Raw genomic sequence first — 26,411 nt, 5'->3', positions numbered from 1 at the left:
ACAGATTAACTAAAAATAACGATCAATTCCTTGGAATACTATTCACTTAAGAATAAGAATTGGCCATAAACATAGGAGGCTTCTAAACATAGCTCCCAAGTCATGTCCCTATTGGCCTATTCCCTAATCTCATGGTCAAACACAAGCCCAGGCTTCCTTTCTCTCTCCTCTCTGCATTCTCTCTCTCTCATCTAAATCCAACACGGTTTTGAGTTTGACTCTTAAAGCTCGTCATCTCTCCTTTTTCATATTTTTTCCGGAAAACTAAATTGTAGATCCGTCCAATCACAAAGCTCCCCACAAACGGAACGAGTACTGCACAAACACAACCATCAGAGACGGGACACAGATTTCTTCTCTTCGCTCTTGATCCATGGGACGTGGGATCGTCACAACGTAGAAACTGGATTGCTTTTTTTTGCATTTTGTGATTGATTCCGCCAAAACCCAATTGTGATCACTCCAATGCGGTCTGCCAAAAGACCCCAGAAAATTACAGATTTGAGCAGAACCCGGATATATAGATCTAAATTATACTTGCAATCTCGGTTTCAATCACAGAGGCATTGCCAGTGGTTGATTTGTGCATTTGGGTTCGGATCTGATGGTTTGTGTTTTAAGGCCATGGCTGATTGTCGGTATATTCAGTCCTGGCGACTCTCCTAGGGTTGTTGTGCGCGGCAACGACCTGGGGCTGCATACACGACGATGCAGCTTCACTTCTCGCCTAGCATGAGAAGTATCACGATATCGAGCAGCAATGGCTTTATTGACTTAATGAAGATCAAGGTCGCAGCTCGCCACATTTCTTATCGAACCCTCTTTCACACACCATCCTCATCTTAGCGTTCTTATTGCCTTTTGTCTTCATTCTCACTGCTGTCGTTACCCTTGAAGGTGTCAACAGTGCTCCTCATTTGGTACTCCATTATAAACTTCACATTTGTTTTCTTACCTTTGAGTTTTAATACTTTGATCGTTTTCATGCTATTTGTTGATTATTTGTTCGTTTGTGATAGATCTCGGTTTGAACATAGGCTGAACTGTGGCATCTTCTTTTTCTGATTTATTGATTTTTAAAAATCAAGGATCTGGATTGATGTCATTGGGCAGCTTACGTCATGCTGGAGTTGTAAAATTTTAGTGTAGGATCTGAAGTGTGACTACATATTTTAAGCGTTCCGCTTGTAGTTTGACTGCACTTGAACTCTAAATCAGCGGTCAATATGTTGTCATGACTTGGAAACATGTATTGCTTAAATTTGTAAGCTGAGTCTTTCATTTTAAAAGATTGATATGAATTGAGATATATTGGACTTAAACTGTATTGGAATTACGAATTTTTAAGTTTTGGTATAATATTTGCTAATTTATAAGTCATCATCCTGTTCTCAGTTACTCATTAATGAAAAAATTTCTTATCTATTTTGTATCTGTTTTGAACTTCATTCACTTGCAGCTTACTCTAGTTTACTCAAGAAGGTCTGAAACATCATTCCCGTATCCTTAATATGTCTTGCCTTTGCCCAATTGTAGAATTTAGATACTTAATCGTGTCCTCTTTTGTTCTCCAGGTTGTTTAGGCAGGCGGTTAGGACCAAGGTTTCTCAGTAGAGTTGATAATTCAGGGGTAATCCATTTTATATGTCACTTCATATTAATTTTATATTACATACTATATTTTATGAAACGTTGGGTAGGAAAGGTTATCTGACCCCTTTTGTGATTGTGGTGATGATGCAGCAGCGGTTGGTCAGAGACTTTTACAAAATCCTAAACGAAGTGAAGTCTGGGGAAATCCCAGCTGGTCTAACACTGCCAGATTCATTTGAACACCTGGTTTCTAATATGAATAGTAATCACTATGATGCAAAGATGTTTGCATTCATGTTAAGGGGAATGGTAAGCTTGTTATGGGGATATACTGCACTATGCTTTTCTAAGTTACTCCTCCGGTTCTAAATATAAGACCCTTATACACACTACAAAAAGGGTCTTGTATTTAGGGATTGGGTTATTAAACTGAAGTCATAACAGTGTTGCTGCACCTTATGTCTGATGGCTTAAACTGAAGTCTACCATTGTTGCTTCATTATTGAATTTTACTGTTGATGCCATGGGCCTGCTGCTTACGAGGTGGCTTTTGCATTGTATATGGAGAAATGGAGTTTCCTTTGTAGTCGTATTAATTTCAAGCCACTATGATTGATGATTTTTTAGGTGCATATGTCCTTGCCAAAATATGAATATTATGAAGGTCATGTGGTTTGGATAGCTGATGCACAGTTTAAACTATAACTAACTTCAGCAAAGAAATTTTAATCACGATGACACAACTGTCTCTGGGTAAACAACATCCAGCAACAGACATCTCTAGATTCTGAATGTCTATACTTATATAATTATTTGGTACAAGAAAAAAATTGAAGTTGCAACCTTTTATCCTACCCTTCAGTTATCCAACTACCTAAGCCCAACTTGAATGGTATAATGCTCATTTATTTGAGCTCAGATGGCTTTGCCTAAAGCCTAATTGCCTATGGCAAAGCTGTTTTCTAGATATAACCGGTAGTCTCCACCCTACTAAATTGCTAGAGAGATTGTTACCCTTTTGCATCGTATGACTTTTTCTTATATCATCATTAATTTGAAGGTAGGAGTGGGCCTTATATTGTACTTCTCAATCTGGTAATTGACAGTCAAGAATGTTGAAAGGAAAAATTGCTCAACCAAAATTCATTCTATGGTTAAGGAGGAATTTTAACAGGAAAACTGAATATTTTGCCTTTATGCTTAATTTTGTGTGTTTGTGTATGCACCTTTGCTGGGAAAGGCTTAGTTTTATTGCTTCTGGTGATGTTTCTTTGACGATCATGATGTAATCCCATAAAGTTCTAAATCTTGGCTGCTTGACCATAATTATTAATATTACTTTTATGAAGACATTGCTATTCATGTCCACAACCATCACTTTGATAACTATAATTTTTACACTGACACTAATTATTATGCTTATAATCTTGCTTTTGATTACTGACAAAATGTCATAAGCTCTCAATCATGGATATTTCACCATAAATATGAAGATTACTATTACAAAGACATATGTTAGTCATTCATGTTCCATAACCATCGGTTCTGTAATTTTTACGCTGACATTAATATTGTGTATATAATCTTGGTTGTGATTACTTCCCCTAGATGGGTTTATTTATTTATTTTTCAGTCAACTCACTATCTGGGTTTATGGAGGATGGAGACAGTTTACTATGTTGTGTTCACTTTTATGGAACCTCTGGTTGCTATGTAATCTCTAGTCAAGAGGACTATAGAGAACCTTTAACTTTTTCAACTAAGAAATTCCATAAAATAATATTATGATATAGAGACATGGCAAAGACGGTTAAGGTTTAGAGCAATTAGAGTGCAGTTTTTTATGATTTATGTGGTCCTAAAAGAGAGATTGAGGAAAGAGCTACTTACAAAATGCATTACCAATTGATGACAAATCTCTCAGTTATGATGTAATGTGTAAGTTTAATTGAATGATTCAAATAATGTAAGACTGATAGAAGGTGCATATAAAATTATAACATTGCATTAGTGTATGCTTTATTCTTGATGTATGTTGCAAGGATGCAAATTATATTGGGTTGAATAAAAGGCTTGTGTACTCAATGTTTGTATCTTTGGTTGCTTTTGAACAGATGGAGAAATTTGAAAGAGATATCAGAGAGTCTAAGTTTGCAGAGCTTATGAATAAACACTTTGCAGCAAGTTCAATCCCTAAAGGAATTTATTGTCTTTCCTTGCGATTGACTGATGAGTACTCGTCAAATGCCCATGCTCGTAAACAATTGCCTTCTCCTGAGTTACTTCCTTTACTGTCTGATAACTCTTACTACCATTTCATTCTGTCAACTGATAACATCTTGGCTGCTTCAGTAGTAGTAACTTCCACTGTACAGTCTTCTTTAAAGCCTGAGAAGATCGTGTTCCATGTCATCACTGACAAGAAAACTTATGCGGGCATGCATTCATGGTTTGCACTAAATTCTGTCTCCCCTGCTATTGTTGAAGTCAGAGGCATTCACCAGTTTGACTGGTTGAGTAGAGAAAATGTTCCAGTTCTTGAAGCTGTAGAAAATCAAAATGGGATTCGGGATTACTACCATGGAAATCATGTAGCAGGAGCCAATCTCAGTGAAACAACTCCACGTACATTTGCTTCAAAATGATGTCCAGAAGTCCAAAGTACATCTCGTTACTCAATCATCTACGTATATACCTACCAGAGGTAAGTTAAATTTAATTGACAACTCTTCCTATCCTTGGATTATTGTGAGATTTTATTTTCTGGGAATGGAACATCAACACAATAATTCTCTTTAAGTCATCTAAATTACATCCCTTTTCTAACATAAAGCCTCCTTCAACCACCCTCTCAGGCCGGGGCCCAGGCCCAATGAACATTTGCTGATTTTTCTGCCATAACATGCACAACAAAACATGAATGGCACACACAAATTTTACACAACATAACAAGTCCTATCTCACTAGGTGGCGTTAGTTACATAAATCACAGGACACCATTGTAATCTATCATTAACTATCTATCCAAATATATTGTTTGCCATGTGATCCCATTCTATAACTTCCTCAAGTGCCTTTCTTAGTCTCCCTCTTCCTCTATTCATAAGGCTAAAATCCATCTGTTCAACTCTCCTTACTCGGGCTTCTAGCAGTCATTACCATGACACCCTGACAACAATTGTCTGATATGCATTTATAGATTATAACATGTCAATATGATTTTCTTTCCCTTCTTGGATTTAGCTGGCAAAACGAAAAGGAAAAAATAAGCCATATAGAAGGGATGAAATAAAAGATTAAATGGTCCATCTTGATGATTTCATGGAAGTTATTTTTTTTCATTTTCCTTCTTTAACTGCTTATAATATTTTCGCTACACTGTGAGCAGTTTGAACTTGCAATTGCATAATTTAACATTCATTTCAGGAAAAATTGCTAAAAAAGACTGCCGAAATAGAAAAATTGCAAATAGGGACTGGGACAACATTAATATGAGTTTTGACAACAATAGTATGAGTTTTGACAGCAATTTCTGTGAATGGAGCCCTGTGTGCAATTTTTCAATTTTCAGGGTCTTTTTGTGTGATTTTCCCTCCATTTTATTTAGCAGCATTTTTGGAAAGTAACAGTGAAAGGTGCTTTAAATATGGGTTGATATTGATCTTATTCTTATTCAAAGGCGCTCATTGAATAGGAAGTTTAAAGAGATTAGGTTAAGTATAACACACGCTGAGATGGTTTATACCTACAACCTTATATATGAGCCTTCTTTTAAGTTCTTTGATAGATTTTTTATTTGATATATTTATTAATGTATATATTTGTGTATGCACTGTACCATTGTCACTGCTTTATGGATTACTTGTATATCTTTAAAGAAGATCTTTATACTTTTGTTTCATGCTTATATTCTTTTTCTTTATCTAAAATATTGGCTCCTATTAAACATGTTGATGCTGATTATGTGTCTTATGTGTGCAAACAGCTTTTCCCAAACCTTGACAAGGTGGTTTTTTTAGATGATGATATTGTTGTCCAGCGTGACTTGTCTCCACTTTGGGAAATTGATCTTGAAGGGAAAGTTAATGGAGCTGTGGAAACTTGCAGAGGTGAAGACGAGTGGGTGATGTCTAAGCGTTTCCGAAATTACTTCAATTTTTCCCATCCCCTCATTGCAAATCATTTGGACCCTGATGAGTGTGCATGGGCTTATGGGATGAATGTCTTTGATCTGCGTGCATGGAGGAACACAAATATAAGAGAAACGTATCATTCCTGGCTCAAAGAGGTAAAAAAGTCCATACAGTCAGACTTAGGGAAATTTAACATTTTATCTGTTATGGTCTTTTATTCCATTTGTTTAATGTCCAGAATGATACAAATTTACTCTATTTGATTAATATTGTCAAGAAGCCCAGGGGCTGATTTTATGCTAATTTTGAGGCACAAAATTGATAGCATCGGGTAAATGCCACTTGAATAACATAATTTCTTTTTCACACTTGAACCAAAACATTGACGTAGCTGCATCTGAGTATGGTGTTATATTGGGTAGAGGGGCCTTTTGTTTTCTTGGTAAAAATGTTCTGGGCGTTGTTAACGGCTTCTGTATGGCAGAATCTGATGTCAAACCTGACAATGTGGAAGCTTGGAACCCTACCACCTGCTTTGATTGCGTTTAGAGGTCATGTTCATCCCATTGACCCCTCCTGGCACCTGCTTGGCTTGGGTTATCAAAATAAAACCAGTATCGAGGACGTGAAAAAGGCTGCAGTTATCCACTATAATGGCCAGTCAAAGCCCTGGTTGCAAATTGGCTTTGATCATCTTCGGCCATTTTGGACCAAGTATGTTAATTATTCTAATGATTTTGTAAGGACCTGTCACATCTTGGAGTCATAGCTGAGGAGCAAGAAGCTATGGTATGAGATATATATATATATATATAGAACCGAAGAGATACAAAGTAATACAGGTTTTTGCGGCTTGAGTTTTTATTGGACATGAATTTGAGAAGGGAGATAGAAGAAAGTTGGTTGAAAGGCCAAGACATTTAAAGCATTGTGGGTGTATTTTGCTGGCATCCCAACGTTTTTGCAGATATGGTACCATCCTGACATGCTCTTAAGCAACAAGTTCAGATGGTGACACAGCAACAATGCCACCTCTAATTCTGGTTCTAGTTGGAGAAAGAGAGAATACTACTATCGATCTTCTGTGAGGGACAATAGAGAATATTGAAGGAAGTGAATATGAAGATGGAGAAAGCTGAAACCTGTGTCATGGTTGGTTCTAAAAACAGCATGCTAGGACATTTATTTTGTTGAGATCCCCCCCCCCTCTAGCACAGCTTTTTTCTTTACCCTCTTCATTATTTAGCTATTTAAATTTTTGTTAGCACCCAATTTTTACCTTGACCATATATTGATTTGATGCCATGATGGTGAATTATAGGATAGTTCATGAGATTGCTATGTTACATTTCAGGTCCATTGAATTGGGGAACTGTTGTTTGTAGGATAATGTATTGGTTGGTATTCGTTTTGTACAATCACACCACATTGGAAATGTGCAGAATATTCTTTCCTTTATTATGTTTCTTCATCCATATATTACCTCTGCATTTACCCTGTCTGAGAAATCTAAAATAAATCTTTCAGAAGCATGTTTGACGTATTCTTATGGCCCAGCCTTGTATTTATTCGTTAAGATCAATTAATTTCTATTTGAATTCACAGGAAGCAAGTCTCACAAGTTGTTGTAAATGCAATATTCCTCCTCTCAGCAATATAAGTTTGATTTGACTACCGAATATGGAACAAAAACGGTAGTCAAAGGGCAGTTATATGATTAAATATGTCAACAAAATTAAACTTTTGAAATATACCATTATATCACCTCTCGTCCTTAATATAAGAACTGATTAATTAATGTGAGTAAATTAAGAAAACTAGTTAAGTTAATTATTTGTAATAAATACGTGTTGTTGTTTTTAAAATATTATTGCTAATTAAGTGTATTGGGTAGAATTATTACTATTGTAAGAAATATCTTGAAAAAAAAGAGGATAAATATGAAAAACAAGATGAATTGAAGTCTCATATTTAAGATCAAAATAAAAGTCAAACAAGCTCTTATATTAAGGATTAGAATTAGTATTATTTATAATAAATTAATTACTTACAAAGTTTAATTATATACAAGGGCCCAAAAAAAAAAGCAGATACTTTATGCATTATCAAACTGGGCTTATATTTTACACAAGTCAAGTTGATTGAAAAAGACTTGTATTATGACTGGGTTGAGTAATTTATAAGTGTCATCATTTATATACAAAAGTTGGAATATGATTTTTCATTTCAAACAACAAAGTCCTAAGGTTCCCCAACTTCCCATGATTACTAACACACAACATAGAAGTTGTTGGACGAGAATGCTAAATTTATTGAACAACTAGCCCATTTGCATTTTTTTAAATTTATTCTGTATAGCACCCGACAAAAATTTGTTCTCCTGGCATGCAACTGATGCAAGCACATAATTTTAAAGTGTTTGTAATAAAATATTAAAAAGGGACTCACCCCTGACCCACCATTTTATTTTGTGAACCTTTATATATTTTTTTGTCTTTTTTTTTTTTGGCATTTTCCTGGCTCATTAATTTCGTGGTTGGAATATTTCTTTCCAGACACAATGTTTTGGATTAAGTAATTTTATAGTAGTTTTTATTTATAAGAAAGAAAAAAGATTCAAAGAGAGAGCAGAACAGAACAGCGTACGCGGAAGAAAGCGATTATATAAAAGGAATCTATGTAGGTGGGGTCCATCGGAAGGTATAGGGTCCCACGAGTTGTTGACTCTTCTTCAGAATTAGGCCCACCATCCAATTCTGACCTTTCCTCTTCGTTCATTCCCTTCTGTCATTCAACCAATCACTATTTGAGTGTCACTGGGGTAACTGTTGTTCTTCTTTTTTTTTTTCTTTTTTTTTTTTTTTTTAAAATTTGATTTTGTTTAATTAATTAAAAATTTAGAATTAAGCATTAAATTAAAATGTACATTGTTTAAATATAGTGATCTAAATAGTTCAGGTTATGAAAAATAGTAGTAAGAATTTTCTCTTCTTCCATATGAATAAAAAATTTTCAATTTTTTATATTTTATTTGTTGAGAATTAATATACTTTAAATTATGAAAAATGTATGATATTCGTATTCTATAATACGTAAAACTCTTATAAGTTCAGCTATAAATTTTTAGTGTATTTTAAAAAAATTTCCTTTTTGAGTTATCTCACATATAAAAGTTGTCTCAGGTTTTAAAAAAAATTATATGAAATTTCTCTTGGTGAAAAAAAATAATATACGAAATTTCTGATGAGGTAGGTGTGTGGGAGCCCCAAAACGGAAAATATGTCCTCCCTAAGAGCCTCCTGTCTTGTTGCTGTTTTTAATTTCGATCGTTAAATTCAGTTCAGGTTCGGATGATGCGATCAAAGCTCTGAACTTAATCTGACAGTTTGTGTTTTGCCAGCTAAACACCAACCTAACGCCTTAATTTCCCAAACAAAAAGAAAGAAATTTACAGACTCTCCTCAAAAAATAAAAACTTTTGGTAAAAAAAATTTCAATAGGATCAAAAACAAATAAAAATGCAAAATAAAATTAGATAATGATGAACACAAACCAGAAAGAAAGGTAACAATTTTTTTGTCCGAAAAAGAAAAGTAAGAAACTAACAATTCATTTGTCCCTTATTTAGCTTTTTTTTTTTTTGGTTGGGGTGAATATCCTATTTCAGTTTTCTTGCCATAATATCTTAATTCAGATTTACTTTTTTCCTTCTGTTGCTCGCCTGACTGTCACAATTTCACAGATATCCATTTCTTACAATCTATCTATGTCCATCCATTAATACTTTACATTTATATATTAATCAAATTTACAGTATTTAGATTCTATGCATGGCATAAATATTACTCCTCCGGTCCTTAATATAATATCCATTTAACTAATTTGATTAGATTAAGAAAGTTAGGTAAGTTAGTTAATTATAAGAAAAATGACACATTTTTCCTAAAATACCATAATTATCTTTCTTAATACCCCTTCTTCCTCTTTTACTTGATTATGGTTGAGGGAGTATCTATAGGGGTAGTTTAGAAAAAATTGATAAATATGAGAAATGAGTCTTATATTTAGGATCAAAACCAACTTAGGAATTGGGTCTTATATTAAGGATCGGAGGAGTACTAATTTTTATTTATGAAGTAAACTTACCTGAAAAAGGTGTCCATTCATTGCCTTTTGAACCCAAAGGAAATTCTGTGTCTTCCCACTCATCTAAGCTTAACATACGCACACAGTTCATAATTTACTAACGATATAAATTTGTATAAAATTTATATAAAAATATAATAAATATCTAGATTATATATTTAAAAGCCAGCGCTTGCTACGTGAATCACAATAAACACTTTTTGGAGTGTTTTTTTTATTCGATTAAGGGTATTTTTTAGGCACCGTAGAAGTTTTTGCCTCCCTCAATAAGTATATTTTTCAGGATTTCAACTTGTCCTCTCATGAAGATGAGGAAGCTTTCTTGAGTTTTAAACTTGAAGTTGTGAATTACTCCTTTGGTCTTGTTTATAAAACACTTCCAATATATTTTACAAGGACCAAGAAAAACTTTAAATTACATTAACTCTTCATTAAAATATAATAACTTTTTAATTTTACTCTTATTTAATATATACACCTTTTAAAAAAATAACAATTTACACCACAATAAATAAAGGAAAACTTTAATGAAGTGACTTATAAATTGGATAAAAAAACTCTCTCTTTGCCTCATAAATATGATCATAGGAGTATATTCTCTATGGTTTGCAAAAAAAAAAAAAATCCCTATGGATGTACTAATATGTTGATGATTTGATTAATTAAAAAAAAAGAAAAAATTAAAAGGAATAAATTATTGTAATATTTTAAGAAAAATGAAAAAAAATATACTATGAAGATGTTATTTATAGTTTACAGACAATGTCTACGGGAGCAAGTAGATGTTGGGGGCGACTTGTACCAACTAGTCATATTTGGAGAGCATGCCAATCATAGCAAGGGGACGATGCTAAATGTGCAAGTAAAGAATGTGTCAGCAACGTATGGAAAAGCAGTCTGATTGAAGATTGCGTTTTTGCGAACAGTGAGATCGTGATTGGCGAAAAAGTTCGATCTTTGAAGAAGGCAAGGCAAAGCCAAAGGCAAAGGGAAGGAGAAGACTGCCAATTGATTGACCACAGATTTTGAGGACTTTGAAAACTCCGAAACAGCCTCGTCTCTTGGTACCACCATTTGATCGTTTCCTCCGATTTTAATATTCTCTTTTTAAAGAAACGCATCCACTTCGTCTTCCACGTGGATTCCTGCCGAGTTAAGACTGTGTCACTTGCACACAACCACCACCCAGATCAGTGATGATATAGCCAAAGCGTTCGAAATATCCGTCCAGATTTCTATTCCTTTGTTTGGGTTTTCTTTTTTCTTTTGGTTTTCTTCTAATTCCCTTTTCCCAACTCGTGAAGATTTCCCGATTCAATGATGATCACGCGGAGACTGGATCGCGATTTGCTTGCTTAATTATAGCTGTTAGCGATTGCTCTGTGTCGGTGTGAGTGAGTTGAATTTTCGTCGTAAAAGTTTTTCATTAAAGGATTACATGCTGGATTTCAATTACTCGTTTCTAGAACTTCTGACCATAACAGTTTTAATACTATTCAAACTTCCCCCAATTTCCCGGTGTCCATATTGTATGGTGCGAGTTGTCTGCTGGGATTTAGATGTGGCTGGCTCAATTTCTTTTTTTTGTTCTTGATATAAAATTACAGAACATTGGAGGGAGATTTTGATGAATCCTTTCTGTTCGTGATAATCAGTCGAAGTGATTTACTGGATTGTTGGATTTCAAGATTGCTTTCCATTTCTGTGAGCATGGCGAGGAGGCAAGATCAATTAGAGATCAAGTTTCGGCTGACCGATGGTTCTGATATTGGCCCCAAGAGTTTTCCTGCTGCTACAAGTATTGCTACCTTGAAGGAGAGTATTCTTGCTCAGTGGCCAAATGGTCAGCTCTCTCTCCCCCTCCCTCCCGTTTTTGCTATATCCTTTAATTCCTTCTCATCTTCCTTTGAATTTCTGGGTAAGAGGATGTTCTGTACTTCCTGTTTACTAGCTGCTCTATCGGGTAATTCACGTTGCAAAGTAAAACTAAATGGATGTCAGTGCTTGGATGTGTTGGTTTATGGAAGAGAACTATTGAGGAAGACGGAGAAATATTGGTTTCTCTTGATCGGGGTTTACAAATGTCACTTATGTTTTCAACAGATTGCCGAAGATGCGGCCATCGGTGAAGTGATGACGTTAAAATAATTAATTCTTGAGTGATTTATGTTGAGACAGACAATCATGCTAAAGCTTGTTTATGTTGAGAAAGGGGAATGAACTTTGTGCTGTATCTCTAAGACAACCCAGGTTCTGCTTCTAGATGAGTAGATTTTTGAAACTTTGGAGCCTTTGCCTGGGCAAGAAAAATGCCTGTGTCAATAACAGCAGCATTTAGGAGTTCATAAATTTTGTCAATAACCTGTGATGATGGGATTTCTATGGCATGAAATGAGAAAGATGGAAAATACTTGTTTATATCACATAATTAGTTTTTTTTTTTTTTTTAATCTTTTACCTCTCATTCATTCCGGTACTGCGTATCTTTTCCTTCTGAAGTGGTCGTGTATGGTTCTGTCTAAAGAAGAAGCTTTGATATTTCGTTTTCATAGATTTTTATTAATTACAAGTAATGAAGTCACTGGTCAAGATGGCAATATAGCTTCTTATCTCAGGAGGAGTATCCATGATATGGTGCTTAAATTGTACGGGAAGTCATTTGCTATGGTTAAACACACATGGCAGACCCCTAAAGAAAAATCTTTTACCAAGAACCAGGCTTAGCGGTCATCAACATCATTGCAATTTGCTGGTATATATAATATGTGCCAGAGATCCCATGTTCTGCAAAGTCACGTATGCAATAGTCAATGAAAGCACGTCTAGATGATATGATAACTTATTACAATTGTGCTTTTAGATGCTTTTCTTGTTGATTTAGTTTATCAAGAGGCATCGTTATTAACATTTTATCATGGTTTTTAGTGATCTATTAGAACCATAAATCTGTTTTTGTTTTGAAGACAAGGAGAATGGTCCAAGGACTGTAAAAGATGTGAAGTTAATTAGTGCCGGAAAAATACTGGAAAACAGCAGAACGGTGGGGGAGTGCCAGAGTCCGTTATGTGATATCCCTGGTGGAGTTACAACAATGCATGTGGTCGTGCAACCCCCTGCTGGGGATAAAGGTCTGGTTTCTCTTTGCAGTCACATTAAGAGCCACTATTGATAGTTGTCTGTGTTATTGAACTGTATATTGTTTGGATAGCTTAAGGATTCTTAGTGTTGTTCTATTTAACTTCGACAGAGGTTTAATGATCACAATTGTTTTTATGATTTGAGTCCCATGTCTGGCTCTTTTAAAAGATTTGAGGTGTTTTGTGCTTATGGACGGTCTCTTCACTGGTGGAAAGACTAGGCTACAGCCTGCAAGTAGTAATTAAATTGTCTTTAGAAAAATCTGGTATACGTCACTTTCCAAAAGAAAACTGCATATTTGTGATCTCCTAAAAGAATTGGCTGTGTAATCCAGTTGTCAGACTTTTCTTGGTCAAAAGGTGACCATAAGCGACAGCAAACACCTTCCTTAAACCACGAATAGAGATCGATTTTGTTGGCTTTTGTTTGCTTTGCTTTTATCTTATCCATATGGACTTTTCTGCGTCCTTTTCTCCGAGACATGGAACAAAGCAAAAAGGTTGAATTGGTTGTTCAAGTCTCTCATAACTTGATTCCATTGGGGAACCCTTCCCTCAATTATCCATTGACATTTCTAATTCTGCACATCACTTGACATTCACTTTCAAGAGGATACCGAACTGATCAAATTTACTCTCCTATACTTGTCTCTAACAGATCTAATTCATCTACTTACATAAAAGACACAAGATTGTTTTAGTTCTTTTCCAATACTTTGAGCTTGTTCTGTTTTAGTTTTTCTTTTTTTTTAAATTTAATTTTATGATTGATATTCTTGGTCTTTCTCGTCTAAAACAGAGAAGAAAGCAAGAAGCGAACCGAAGCAGAACAAGTGTGTTTGTGTAATATTATAGCACTCTCAGCTGAAGGGATCAAAGATGTCTTTCCTAGGTGATCAAGTGTTACCCTCGCATTCCGTTTAACATGATTTTTGACTGCCAAAGACTTCCTCATGACACAACTCTTATTTGATCGTCTGGTTTTCACAACAGGTAAAGAGAAATTGGCCTGGTGAAGATTGTGATGCCAGTTATATTGTGATGGTTTCTCTGAAACAGTAAATTCTGTACACAATTTTCATAGGTGGTGGCTTTCTTGGTGGTGTTTCATTGTTGGGTTGGTATAATTGTTTGTTGAAATGAAATCAACTCTATATGTTGCCTTCATGTACCTGATTATATATTATAAAAAAAAAAAATTCTTCTTATGCTTAAAGGGAATAAACATACAACCATGACCTTGTTTCCTAGTGATTTTAGGACATAATTGATTTTAAAATAACAAATATTTGAACTCGAGACACAATCATAGTCAATGTAGTTCACAAGGTACAGAAATATGATTGTTAGGTAAATTATGAAGTATTTCTCTAGGTCTAGATGTAAGACCATTTTGTGGTATTTACACTACAAAATATGTCTTCTATTTAGGATTGAAAGGAGTATTTTTTAGTTAGAAATTTAATTTGATTATAAATATAAAATCCTGGTTTATTTTATCTTTTATTTATTTATTTCTTTTCAAAATAGTCACCATATGGTGGTTGTTTAACACCATTCATAAGATAAAAACAGATACAGGAAGAGATCATTGCTTCGGATGGTTCGCATACAAACTCCTCAACGCATGTGATTCACATTTTCTTCTTGGCGGTGACCGATTGAACACCGACAGTTGAACATAAAATATAACTAAGGACTCTTAATAATTACATTCAGGAAAGTATCATTTCGGCCAAAAAAGGATTTAAGAAAGTAATAAATGTTGTTTATGATAGAAATTTAGAAATAGCACGAAAACTGCAAAAAACAATGAAGTCAACTTTCCATGTTAAGATCTCATGCATCCGCAGAATGGGCAACCGTGATTTACTAGAAATAGCGGTAGGTGAAGGGAGAAGACAAGGAAAGAAGCTTAAAAATATAAAAACTTAACTATATATATTTTTTTAATTTACTCAGATTAATTAATAAGTTCTTAATATAAGTATCGTAATATATGTCAAAATGAGAGTTCTCGCAAGGCTAGGGCGTTGACAAATTTGTCAGATCAAAAAGGGCAAACGCAGTTGTGTTGCTGGGAATGGGGATCCTTCACAAGTGCTTTGGAGGCTGTGGTTCGGCTTCTCGAAAACAACCTTCCGCGTCAATAGAATATTTGTGCCATCGCTTTTCTCTCGCGCAACTTCGGAAAGCCACCGACGACTTTGACGAGAGCCGGAAGATCGGTGAAGGGCCCTACGGTGTAGCGTACAGAGCCTGCATCTCCATCAATGGCGAACTGAAAGATACTGCAGTGAAGCAGCTGCGACTCCAAGCAGCGATTTCAGCAGAGGGGCTCTCACTGTGTGAGAAAGATATCATATTTACGTGCCAGCTACGCCACCCGAATCTGTTGTCACAGGTTGGATTTTGCGATGATGAAAATGAAATGATTTTGGTCTACGACTACGCCCCAAATGGATCACTCTATCATCAACTTCATAGAATAGAGAGCAAGTCGCCAATTCAACCGTGGAAGAAAAGGCTAGAGAGATCAGTATAGGGGTGGCGCGTGGATTACACTACCTTCACTCAGGAACCAAGCGCACCATCCTTCATCGTAATATAAAATCGGCTGCCATTCGTTTGGACGAGAATTGGGTTCCCAAACTCACATTTTTGGGGTTCTCTGTAAAAGGACCGAAATTTTCTGAAAAGGAAGCCAAACCAATACGGTTGGAATACTTTGAAGGCCCTATGGGATACATGGCTCCCGAGTGCTTTAGTGGCACTAATGTCTCCTATAAATGTGATGTCTATTCTTTTGGGATAGTTTTGTTAGAACTCATTTGCGGAAAGACTTTATCCCAAATGGCTCAGCATAAGGGGCATCATATTGATGAGAATGCAAATGTTTTCCCATTTGCATTCAGTGTAGTTAAGGAAGTACGTGATTTGGTAGAAACAGGAAGAGTTGAGGGAATTATTGATGAGGGTTTGGTGGGAGAAATAGGAGGAGAGTGCTGGAAATTGTATGTGGACATTACAGAGAGCTGCTTGAGAGAAGATCCCAATGAGAGGCCTGATATGGGAGATGTTGAAGTGCAGCTTGAACATCTATTGCAACTGCTGGAGGAAGCAGATTCTATAACCACACTTCCTTAATTATTTAATCTTTAATGCCATACTTGTTTTGGGTCTCCGTTTGGTTCAAACACTACTACAATGAGCTTTTTACGGCAGTTTTGATACTGACGTCTATGCCATCGACGTAAAATGTAGAGGATTTTATGACAATTTAAGAACCGCTATGGTATGTGACTTTTTATAGCGGTTATATAAATAACCGCCGTGAAAATTTTTTGTTTTTTTAGGCTATGTTTTACCCTACCGATCAGGATGGAACGGGAGAACAAAGCTTCAAAAGAAGTCTCTCACCAGTTAAAAACATTCTGATGGAATAAACATAGATTCTTTCTCGCCGTAATAATGTCGCTTAGCTTCACCTTTAGCCACCAGATCGAAGCCAATAATATTTAATAAAGATAAAATCAAAGACTCAGATCTGCTAAAAATTAGATCTCTTTAAACTTAGATTAACATCATGTTTTTAACCAAAGAAAATAATCATATCAAAGCACAAGAACTATGAAATCCACGAAAAGAATGGAGGTGAAAAACTCACAAAAAAGAATGAAGAGAATGAGGCGATGGTAACGACAACAACAACAGCGACGGTGATGGAAGAACATGGCAGAAATGATAGAAGCAATGGATAAATGCCGACAAATATAGGAGGAGGGAGAAAATCGAGTGAGGATGGTATGGGGGACTATGAGCTCTAACTCTGACAAGTGAAAACTATCACGTGATAGATTTTGAAATTCTGATAGACTTTTTACGGCGGTTATTTAAAAAACTGCCGTTAAAAGTATTTTTTCATGGCGGTTATTTAAAAAACCGTCGTTAAAAGTATGCCTATAATTACAGAAATGCTACCGTCATATTTTTTATAATGTTTTTTCTAATACCCGTTATAAATTAGCGTCGTGAAAACTCTTTTTTATAGTAGTGAAAGAAAGAGATCTAATATTAACTCGTTCATGTCAACGAGGTGAAAGGGGACGGGAAAAAATGTACTTTCATATAGACTGTTCTGTCATTATTTTGTTTAAGTTATGAATTTTGTAACATGCTTGTTTGATAAAATAATATATTTAGGATTAATATTATTATTGGTCCTTACAACATGTAAGCCTTAATCCCAAATCATGATTTATACCCATATAATGTTACCAGGACTTGAACCTTTTTTGTTTTTTTAGTTGTTTGGCTTCCCAAAGGAAATGCAATAGAATTAGATGTGTCATGGTTGGGAAATGTATAGATTATTTAGGTTTTATGGATCACACAGTTAGGATTTTACAATTGTCTAGGAGTCTTTTAGCTATCTAATACTATCATCTGAAGAAGTTTATCTCGTAACTAAGTCTCTGCTTTTAAAGAACTGTGTGCAAAAGAACTTACCACTGTAAATAGCTGCTAATAGATCACAAAAAGAATAACTTATCCAATAAACAAAACAAATACCAAAAGTTTTGACACGAAAGACAAACAAATCATGTTTCTTTTTTTCCTGGATATGCATGTAAGTTTTGCATTAATTCATTCAATTTCTTTACACCTTTTGGTCTCCTTGACTATAAATTGTCAAACATTGTCATAACCTTCTAACCCATAGTAACCATAGCCGCGCAAATCATAATAAACTAATTTAGATCTAAATGCAGAGAATCTTAGGCTTTTTTTTTTTGGTGACAGAGAATCTTAGGCTTTAGAAGTGAAAATATCAGATCCAGACTCAACGTCAAATTTTATAAAGATTCTATTATCAGCTTGAATAATTTATGGCCTATGGGGCATCAATTAACCGGAAGACCCAATCAGAACATGTCTATATTTTCTAGGCAAGTGACTCGGGCCATGTGAAATCGGAGTCCTCCTATGTCATGTGACCTTAATTAGTAATTTCCTGTTAATTACAGGAAGAAGATCCAAATCCCAAATTATCATCACGCCGGCGCCGCCTAAATTGACCAATGAGGACATGGAACTGATGGTCTCCAGCCTTGCATAGAATGTATTCTAATCAAAGAAGACTTCGGGTGTGTTTGGGTGACACCCCAAACCATGGTTTGGGGAATAAATCACCCAAACATCCACCCAAAAACCAAAATCATGGTTTTGGACCAAAACTATGATTTTAGAAAAAACAAAAAAATTTTGCTTTTGAAGAAAAAAGGGAGAGTGTGAGAGTTTATAGGATATGTATCTTGTTATTTTTTTTTATAAACATATTTTTTATAAACATATTTAATCTTATATTTTATAAATATATATACATATTAATTATTTATTAATTATATTATCTTATGTATTATTAATTATGTTGGTAAACAATATATTATTAATAATTTTATTCCTTCAAATTAAAATATATCATAAAATCTATTTTTTCTGTAATTATCATATTAACTTATGTCTTTTTTTTAGTAATTTGTACATATAAAAAGTGCTTTTGATAACAACTATCCAAACACTCTCACTTCTCAGAATCACTTTTTTACAAAATCTATTCTTCACAGAATCTATTCTCTCCAGAATCTATTTTCCAGAATCACTTTTCTAAATCACGGTTTGGTTTCATCTAAACACACTCGAAGACAATTAATGGTCCCTGTGGCCTCATGCTCCCTCTTTCAGGGACAAAACTTCAGAGTGGGCATGTGGAAGGTGTGAGTGAAAAACCGAAAATCCAAGTTCAACGATGTTTGCCGAATATGTCACATAAAAATGGCCGCGGCTTGCCCATTACGAAGAGCTAGTATATTGCTTCAAACGCAACCGTGAGTCCTCGTTACTTGCAATGGCAATCCTTCACAAGTGCTTTGGAGGCTGTGGTTCCACTTCTCGGAAACAACCTTCCACAACAATAGAATATCTATGCCATCGCTTTCCTCTTTCCCAACTTCGAAAAGCCACCGACGACTTCGACGAAAGCCGGAAGATCGGTGAAGGGCCCTATGGTGTGGTGTACAGGGCTTGCATCTCCATTAATGGCCAACTCAAAGATATTACAGTGAAGCGGCTCCGACGAGAAGCAGCGATTTCCTCAAACGGCTTCTCACTGTATAAGAACGATATCATATTTATGTGCCAACTAAACCACCCGAATCTGGTTTCTCTGGTTGGATTCTGCGATGATCAAAATGAAATGATTGTGGTCTACGAGTACGCCCCAAACGGATCTCTCCAGCAACTTTATGGAACAGAGAGCAAGTCTCCAATACGACCATGGAAGAAGAGGCTGGAAATCAGTATAGGACTGGCACGTGGCTTACACTACCTTCACTCGGGAACCAAACACACCATCATCCATGGCAATATTGCACCGTCGACCATTCTCCTAGGGGAGAATTGGGTTCCCAGACTCAATTTTTTTGGGCGTTCTTTAAAAGGACCAAAGTTTTCAGCCAAGGATATGAAACCCATACAGTTGGAATACGTTGAAGGCCCTTGGGGATACATAGCTCCTGAGTGCTTTAGGGCCCCTAAGGTCACCTACAAATGTGATGTCTATTCTTTTGGAGTAGTTTTGTTAGAACTCATCTGCGGAAAGACTTTGTACCAAATTAGTCAGCATAAGGGGCGTCATATTGAGGCTGCAAATGTTATTCCATTTACACTCAGTGTAGTTGAGGAAGTACGTGATTTGGCAGGCACAGGAAATGCTGAGGGAATTATTGATGAGAGTTTGGAGGGAGAAATAGGAGAAGAGTGTTGGAAATTGTATATGGACATCACAGAGAGCTGCTTGAGTGAAGATCCCAATGAGAGGCCACATATGGGAGAAGTTGAAGTTCAACTTGAACGTGTGTTGCAACTACAAGAGGAAGCTAATTCCAACAATGCATCCTCGTGATTTAATTTCTCTTCTTGTTTGAATGTTTTACTCTGTGGCTAGAACATACTTGTTTGTGTCTCTTGATTAGTAGATTGAGAACAAAATAATGAATATGATCTTACATTTAGGATCAAGTTAACCTACCATAAATATGTCTTTGTTTTGAAGACAGAGAATGGTCCAAGGGCTGTAAAAGTTGTGAAGTTAATTAGTGCCAGAAAAATACTGGAAAACAGGGAATGCCTGAGTCCATCATGTGATGTCCGTGGTGGAGCTACCACAATGAATGTGGTCGTGCAATTCACTGTCGGGGATAAAGGTCTTGTATCTCTTTGCAGTTACTATTAATGTTGCCTGTGTTATTGAATTGTATATTGTTTGGATAGCTTAAGGATCCTTAGTATTGTTCTAACTTTGACAGAAACATGCTTTGGTTTAACTATCACAATTGCTTTTATGAGTTGAGTTCCGTCTTTAGCTTTTCTAAAAGACTTAAGGTGTTCGGTGCTTATGGATGGTCTCTTCACTAATGGAATGACTAGGCTACGACCTACAAGTAGTAATTAAGTTGACCTTAGAAAAATCTAAAAAATGATTTTTCCTGAAACTGTTATACTTCACTTTCCAATAGAAGTTTGCATATTTGTGATCTCCTTAAAAGTAGGGAAAATTGCAATTAGGTCCCACCCAAGGGAATTAAATACAAAAAGGTCTCTTGAAATTATGAAATTATTCTAAAGTCCTAAGAGATTTTTTTGTCATAAATTTTATAGGTTTAATTACCAAATTACTCTTATTATTTTTTTTAAGTTTACATTGACAACTGAAAGAACAGTGGTTGACAACTTAAGGTGCAAGGATTGACAACTATCGTGACAGGTATTGACAACACATTTTCTCAGCACATCACAAAATGTAATGCATGAGTTGTTAATACCTGCCACGATAGTTGTCAATCCTAGCACTTTAAATTGTTAACCACTGCTCTTTCAATTGTCAATGCAAACTTAAGAAAAAGAAGAAGGGTGATTTAGTAATTAAACAAATAAAATTTATTGCAATAAAGTCCTTTATGACTTCAGAATAATTTCATGATTTCAAGACATTTTTTTGTATTTAATTCTTTTGGGTGGGACCTAATTGCAATTTTCCCTTAAAAGTATTGGTTGTATAATCCAGATGTTAGACTCTTCTTGGTCAAAAGGAAACCACTAACGTACCCCCGGCTAGCACCTTCTTTAAAACACAAGCAGAGATTGATTTTATTCTATTGGTGTGTGGCTGGATCTACAAGTGCTTTTGATATAGTCTTCAATTTATATACTGTTATCTATGTACATAATGCTTTAATTGTAAATTATTGTTTGCTAGGGTGAGCCTCAAGAGTAATTCATGCCAAACCTTGATCAGAGAACCGTGACTTCCTAGTCATTATTGTCAGCAACATGTTCTGTTTTGTGGCTTTTGCTTTTGCTTTTTCTATTAAAATGCTGCAGTAGTGAAATATATGATTTTGTTCTTACAATGCTTTGGCTTCCACGCTATTATGGTTAGCTATCACCGCATGAAGGTAAGGCCAATACTTTGGCTTCCTGGCATTGATTGATGCTGGTTTTGCAACTCTGCTTTGTCACTAAAACTGTGGGACTTTCTAAATATTTGTTATTTTGTTCACTTTTTTTTTTTATTCTAATATCTTGCAACACCTTTTTGTAGGTATTTTTTCCTCTGTAGTGGTACTCAATTCTGGATACAATACTAATGTCTTGTTGCAAATGTGAAAGGAAAATAAAGCGTTCTTGTTATAGAGACTGCTGGTACCATATGTTCTTGAATGTGATGGTATCTGTTTTTGCATTCTTCAGTTGCTTTGTGTATGACCTTGACTTTTTTGAAAAAATATTCTATGATGTTTATTTATTTGTTATAATCTTCTTGTGGTGATGTTTGTATTTTCTTATTCTTTTATGCTTGCTTACCTTGAGAGATCGTCTCCGTTTGTTTAATCAATTGACAGTGACAGATCAGAAGCTCCTCACCGGATAAGCTCTTCTAGCTGTTCAAAAGAGAGAGATGACAAAAATCCTAGAGAGATTTGGGAAGGGTCTAAACAATGCATTTACTATAAGCCATCCCTACTCACTTTGTCTCTTTTAACTGTTGAGAACTTTGGCGGCTGCACTTTATTTGCTTTTTTTTTTTAAAGAAATTATTTGCTAAATTTCCAACTCTCATGGTTCTTACTTTATTGCTTTGCATTTGTATATGTTTTTATTGTTGATCTGTGAATAATCTTTATGTGGATCTTACTACTGTAATTTTATTGAAGGGATTATGTTGGATTGGGTCATACACTTGTCCTAAGGAACAGTATAACTATGTACTATTCATTAAAAAATGTATATTAAAGCTCAGGTTATTTCAGTCTGATTACAATGTAGTTTTTTTCCCCTGAATTGCTTTTGTTGTGGGGGAGACTATCTAATGCAAGTATGCAACCATGCCCTCGGCTTAGGCCTAAAAAATTCAAGATTTTTCATGGCCCGATTTCAATCTATGGTGGTTTCTGGGTATTGTTGGTCAACAATGATGGGAAGTGGTGATAGTAGGCTTATAGCGGTGGGTTGCAGCAAAAGTCGAAATGGTTTCTGAATGAAATTCTTTTTCTGATTATTTACTTAGAAATGATTGGAGTTGGATTCTTGAGTCTTTTATTTTCATATTAATAATTTCTGAAGATATCATCGATATGATATGCTGTAAAAATAATGCTTCAAATGCAGTTGTTTTCTGTATCTTAATCGTTTACATTACCTCTAGTGATTGATTTTTTTTTTAAAAAAAAGAAGTTTACTGTGTTTTCTGAATTTATGTATGTGTATTGATTGGCTGCATAATACTTAACATTTTTAAAGGGAGAGAAATGTCTAAAACATTGGGAAATGTCGTATGTCCTCTTCACACAACCAGAGGTCGGTTCAGACTGGCTTTAGGAACAGATAGGCACGTTTGTTTAGCTTCATTCTATCATAGCATTTTGTTGATTATGGTATATTTTTTTGAGGATGTTTCTTTGCTTATCAAAAGTACTTTTCTGAACAGTGGGACACGTTTTTTCTCAGGACCTTAGTTTGCCAACTAAGCAGTTAACCTCCAAATAGGCCTTCTCAAGCAAATTGTGGAATGTTGGCAATTTTATATTACAGAATTTGCGTAATCAGCATGGCTCACCTGCTTGGAAACATATTAGCTTATAAGGTGATGAGCAATCTTAGCATGTTGACACTAACAAATAGACGTAAGACACACCAAAAATGTCAAAGCCTTTTGACAACGTTGGAAGTTTTGTTTTTGATTATGTACCCGATGATTTTCATCGCCGAATGTCAATGTGTGATCTAGCTGCGCTTCTTAAACCCCCAGCCAGCGATGTTTGATGATACTCCAAGGGTCGTCCTCCGATTCTTCTCTCCTTTCTTCGCTTGCAACATGACGTAACATTCGACTTTCTCGTTGGCTTTTCAATCGGGGTGAGGCCTCGACTTTTTGCAGGTACCTTTTTTTTTCCTTTCCATTTCTATATTACTGCCATATCTCTTCCTCCTCGTGACGTCCTTTGGATATAACTAGGTTGGGTGCATGTAAATAAGAAAGATAAGTTATTGTTCATAGTGTGTTACTAAACAAGATTTTACTCCCACACCACGCAAGTATTTGGCTAACGTTACGCAGCATACCTGCTTGTTTTAGAGAGACATATAATAGCCATTAACATGGCGCTTAAATTAGGTTGAAACTTGTTTGGTACACTTAAATATAAGAAACAAAACAAAATGAGATCTTACATTTAACATTAATGGGGTGTTTGGCATTGGTGAAAAGTGCTTTTAATTAAAAAACACTTTTTCATAAATCAAGACAAATTTTTTCCCATATTTAATTTGTATACCATAAAATTACTTTTAAAATCATGGTTTGAGACTTTGAGTTCTATTTAAATACTCTCATATTTGGTAATCACAAAAAGTACTTTTAAAAAGGGAAAATGACAAATGAAGACTCTTAAATTATCAAAATTACAAGGAGGTCACCTGAATAAGTTAAATTACCAAAAAGAACCCGGTCTGAAATTGTAATTATGAAAGCAGGCTAAAAAGACAGAAATGCCCTTCTTCTCTTTCTTCCATCATCCCATCTCTTTCTCTTTCCTTCTTCTCTTTCTCTCCGTCTTCGTCCTTCTCTCCCTCTTCATCTCCCTCTCCCTCTTCTTCCTTCTATTCTTCTCCCTCTCAAAAATATTCATCTTCTGCCTATGTATTTATCAATATGATTAAGGTTGTCGCCATTTCCATCAATCTCTATTACAAAAAAGATGGTGACCCATCGTTAATGCTAGTTGGCAGAATTAATCAGATTCAAGTTGATAACAATAATGTTCTAGAGATGGTATACATAATCAATGTTGGAGGGGATGAGATTCAAGCTACCGAAGACACTACATGTATATATATTTCATGATTGGTATGGCATCATCTTGGTGGGTTGCAGTGTGGTCACTGGGTTATACGGTGAAAGAGAATGAAACGTGAAGTTAATGATGAAAAATATTAGCTGGAGGATGTTGTGGTTAGTTTGAGATACATTTGTCACTAAATCTTACAGAAACTGGTTGCTGTCAAAACACCTCTGGTTTTTTTGTTATTTGACTTATTATTGTTGTAATTTTACTTAGTAGTGTTATAACTATAGATTGGTTAGTTTGATCACAGCAACATGACATGACAATCTAAAAATGTTAGTATTTTGTTTATGGGCAGAGCAATGTTAACATTTAGCATTTATAATTGTTAATGGCATCAATGTAGATCTATTTAATATTCTGAATTCATGACAAATCTCCTCACAGACTTATAATTTCACATACCATAGCTGTTATTTGGCTTTCCGCTATTATCAATTGATTTTCTTAACTTGTCATTCGCGTTACTCAACTTGTCATAAATTACTTATCAGAACTTGTTATCTTCTAAAGAAATCTGAAAATTCTGTCATTTGAAAACAGAAAATTAAAATTTTATGAATTGCTTATCAGAAGTTGACATTCGTTTTACTAAACTTGTCATTCATCTTACTGAACTTGTCATAAATTGCTTATCAAAACTTGTCATCTGTTAAATAAAACTAAAATTGTCATTCACCAAGGAATTGTACAAATTGTTCTTATGAGTTACTTATCAGAAGTTTTCATACACCAGTTTTTGTAAGATTCAGAAACTAGTTGCTGTCAAAACACCTCTGGTTTTTTGTTATTTGACTTACTATTGTTGTAATTTTACTTAGTAGTGTTGTAACTACAGATTGGTTAGTTTGATCATAGCAGTATGGCATGACAATATGAAAATGTTGGTATTTTGTTTATGGTAGAGCAATGTTAACATTTAGTATTTATAGTTGTAAATAATATCAGTGTAAATCCATTCAATGTTCTGAAATTCATGACAAACCCTCTCACAGATTTATAATTTCACTTACCATAACTGTTATTTGGCTTTTCACTTTTGTCAATTGATTTTCATAACTTGTCATTCGCCTTACTTAACTTGTCATAAATTACTTATCAGAACTTGTTATCTGCTAAAGAAATCTGAAAATTCTATCATTTGAAAAGAGAAAATTAAATTTTTATGAATTGCTTATTAGAAGTTGTCATTCACCTTACTAAACTTGTCATTTGTATTACTCAACTTGTCATTCACCAAAGAAATTTGGAAATAAACAAAGTTATAATTTGATATACTTAACTTGTCATATATTATACTTAAGTTGTGATTTTGTAAAGTAAAAAAAATCATCTTGTGATGATAGAAATGCAGTGATAGAAACACAGAATTTGTTACGTTACGTTCATGTTGGTGGACATTTTGAAGCAAGTGATGAAGGGGAAATTAAATATATTAGAGGGAGTGTAGATCACCATTGTTGTAATTTCGCTTCCTAGTGTTGTTAATGCAGACTTTTAACTATTATGACAATAATGCAGTGATAGAAACACATGACAATCTGATAATGATGGTCTTTTTATATTATGCAGAGGAATGTTAACATTTTTTGTAAATCAGTTCTATATTGTAATAATATAGAGCTATTTAATATTGCCCATTTAATTAGAAACGTGGTGACAGAAATGCAGTGATAGAAACACAAAAATTCTATCATTTGCCTTACTGAACCTGTCATCTACTAAAGAAATCTGGAAATTCTGTCATTGGAACAGAGAAAATTAAATTTGTATGAAATGCTTATCAGAAGTTGTCATTTGTGTTAGTAAAATTGTTATTTGCCTAACTAAACTTGTCATAAATTGCTTATCAGAACTTCTTATCTGCTAAATAAAACTAAAATTGTCATTCGCCAAGGAATTGTGCAGATTGTCATTTTAACGCAGAATCTTAAATT

The 26,411-nt window shown here is 34.9% G+C and overlaps 3 protein-coding genes and 1 pseudogene across 6 annotated transcripts; all 4 read left to right on the top strand.

Annotated features, from left to right (window-relative positions):
• Positions 1-503: 503 nt before the first annotated feature.
• On the top strand, positions 504-7,187 carry LOC114760010 (probable galacturonosyltransferase 14; annotated as a pseudogene).
• A 3,485-nt stretch (positions 7,188-10,672) lies between these two features.
• On the top strand, positions 10,673-14,236 carry LOC114760020 (membrane-anchored ubiquitin-fold protein 1). 4 transcript variants are annotated; one of them, XM_028949266.1, is made up of 5 exons: positions 10,673-10,936; positions 11,528-11,715; positions 12,836-13,000; positions 13,809-13,901; positions 14,003-14,236. In XM_028949266.1, the coding sequence occupies exons 2-4, from the start codon at positions 11,583-11,585 to the stop codon at positions 13,862-13,864; spliced, it is 354 nt and encodes a 117-aa protein (XP_028805099.1). In that variant the 5' UTR covers positions 10,673-10,936; positions 11,528-11,582; the 3' UTR covers positions 13,865-13,901; positions 14,003-14,236. The 4 variants fall into 4 exon arrangements, with proteins under 4 accessions (XP_028805099.1, XP_028805097.1, XP_028805100.1 ...); XM_028949264.1 differs by having other exon boundaries at positions 11,480-11,715; XM_028949267.1 differs by lacking the exon at positions 10,673-10,936 and adding an exon at positions 10,948-11,262.
• Positions 14,237-15,092: 856 nt separating this feature from the next.
• On the top strand, positions 15,093-16,156 carry LOC114760019 (receptor-like protein kinase ANXUR1). Its single transcript, XM_028949263.1, has 2 exons — positions 15,093-15,413; positions 15,497-16,156. The coding sequence occupies exons 1-2, from the start codon at positions 15,093-15,095 to the stop codon at positions 16,154-16,156; spliced, it is 981 nt and encodes a 326-aa protein (XP_028805096.1).
• A 2,761-nt stretch (positions 16,157-18,917) lies between these two features.
• LOC114760018 (receptor-like protein kinase ANXUR2) lies at positions 18,918-19,973 on the top strand. The gene has a single exon (XM_028949262.1). It carries the CDS (start codon positions 18,918-18,920, stop codon positions 19,971-19,973), a length of 1,056 nt encoding a protein of 351 aa, XP_028805095.1.
• Positions 19,974-26,411: the final 6,438 nt, after the last annotated feature.

The sequence above is a fragment of the Neltuma alba genome, unplaced genomic scaffold (genome assembly GCF_004799145.2).
Source record: "Neltuma alba isolate B1F8T4 unplaced genomic scaffold, ASM479914v2 tig00010927_pilon, whole genome shotgun sequence".
Classification (NCBI taxonomy): domain Eukaryota; kingdom Viridiplantae; phylum Streptophyta; class Magnoliopsida; order Fabales; family Fabaceae; genus Neltuma; species Neltuma alba.
Note: the sequence above shows the minus strand (reverse complement) of the source record. Positions and strands in the feature narration are given on the sequence as shown.

Excerpts from the sequence above, each read along its gene's own strand:
- LOC114760020 (XM_028949266.1), top strand. The coding sequence starts at position 11,583 with ATGGCGAGGAGGCAAGATCAATTAGAGATCAAGTTTCGGCTGACCGAT. Across the intron at positions 11,716-12,835 it reads TCTTGCTCAGTGGCCAAATG|ACAAGGAGAATGGTCCAAGG; the intron begins GTCAGCTCTCTC and ends TTTGTTTTGAAG. Across the intron at positions 13,001-13,808 it reads ACCCCCTGCTGGGGATAAAG|AGAAGAAAGCAAGAAGCGAA; the intron begins GTCTGGTTTCTC and ends CGTCTAAAACAG.
- LOC114760019 (XM_028949263.1), top strand. The coding sequence starts at position 15,093 with ATGGGGATCCTTCACAAGTGCTTTGGAGGCTGTGGTTCGGCTTCTCGA. Across the intron at positions 15,414-15,496 it reads ACCCGAATCTGTTGTCACAG|AATAGAGAGCAAGTCGCCAA; the intron begins GTTGGATTTTGC and ends TCAACTTCATAG.
- LOC114760018 (XM_028949262.1), top strand. The coding sequence starts at position 18,918 with ATGGCAATCCTTCACAAGTGCTTTGGAGGCTGTGGTTCCACTTCTCGG.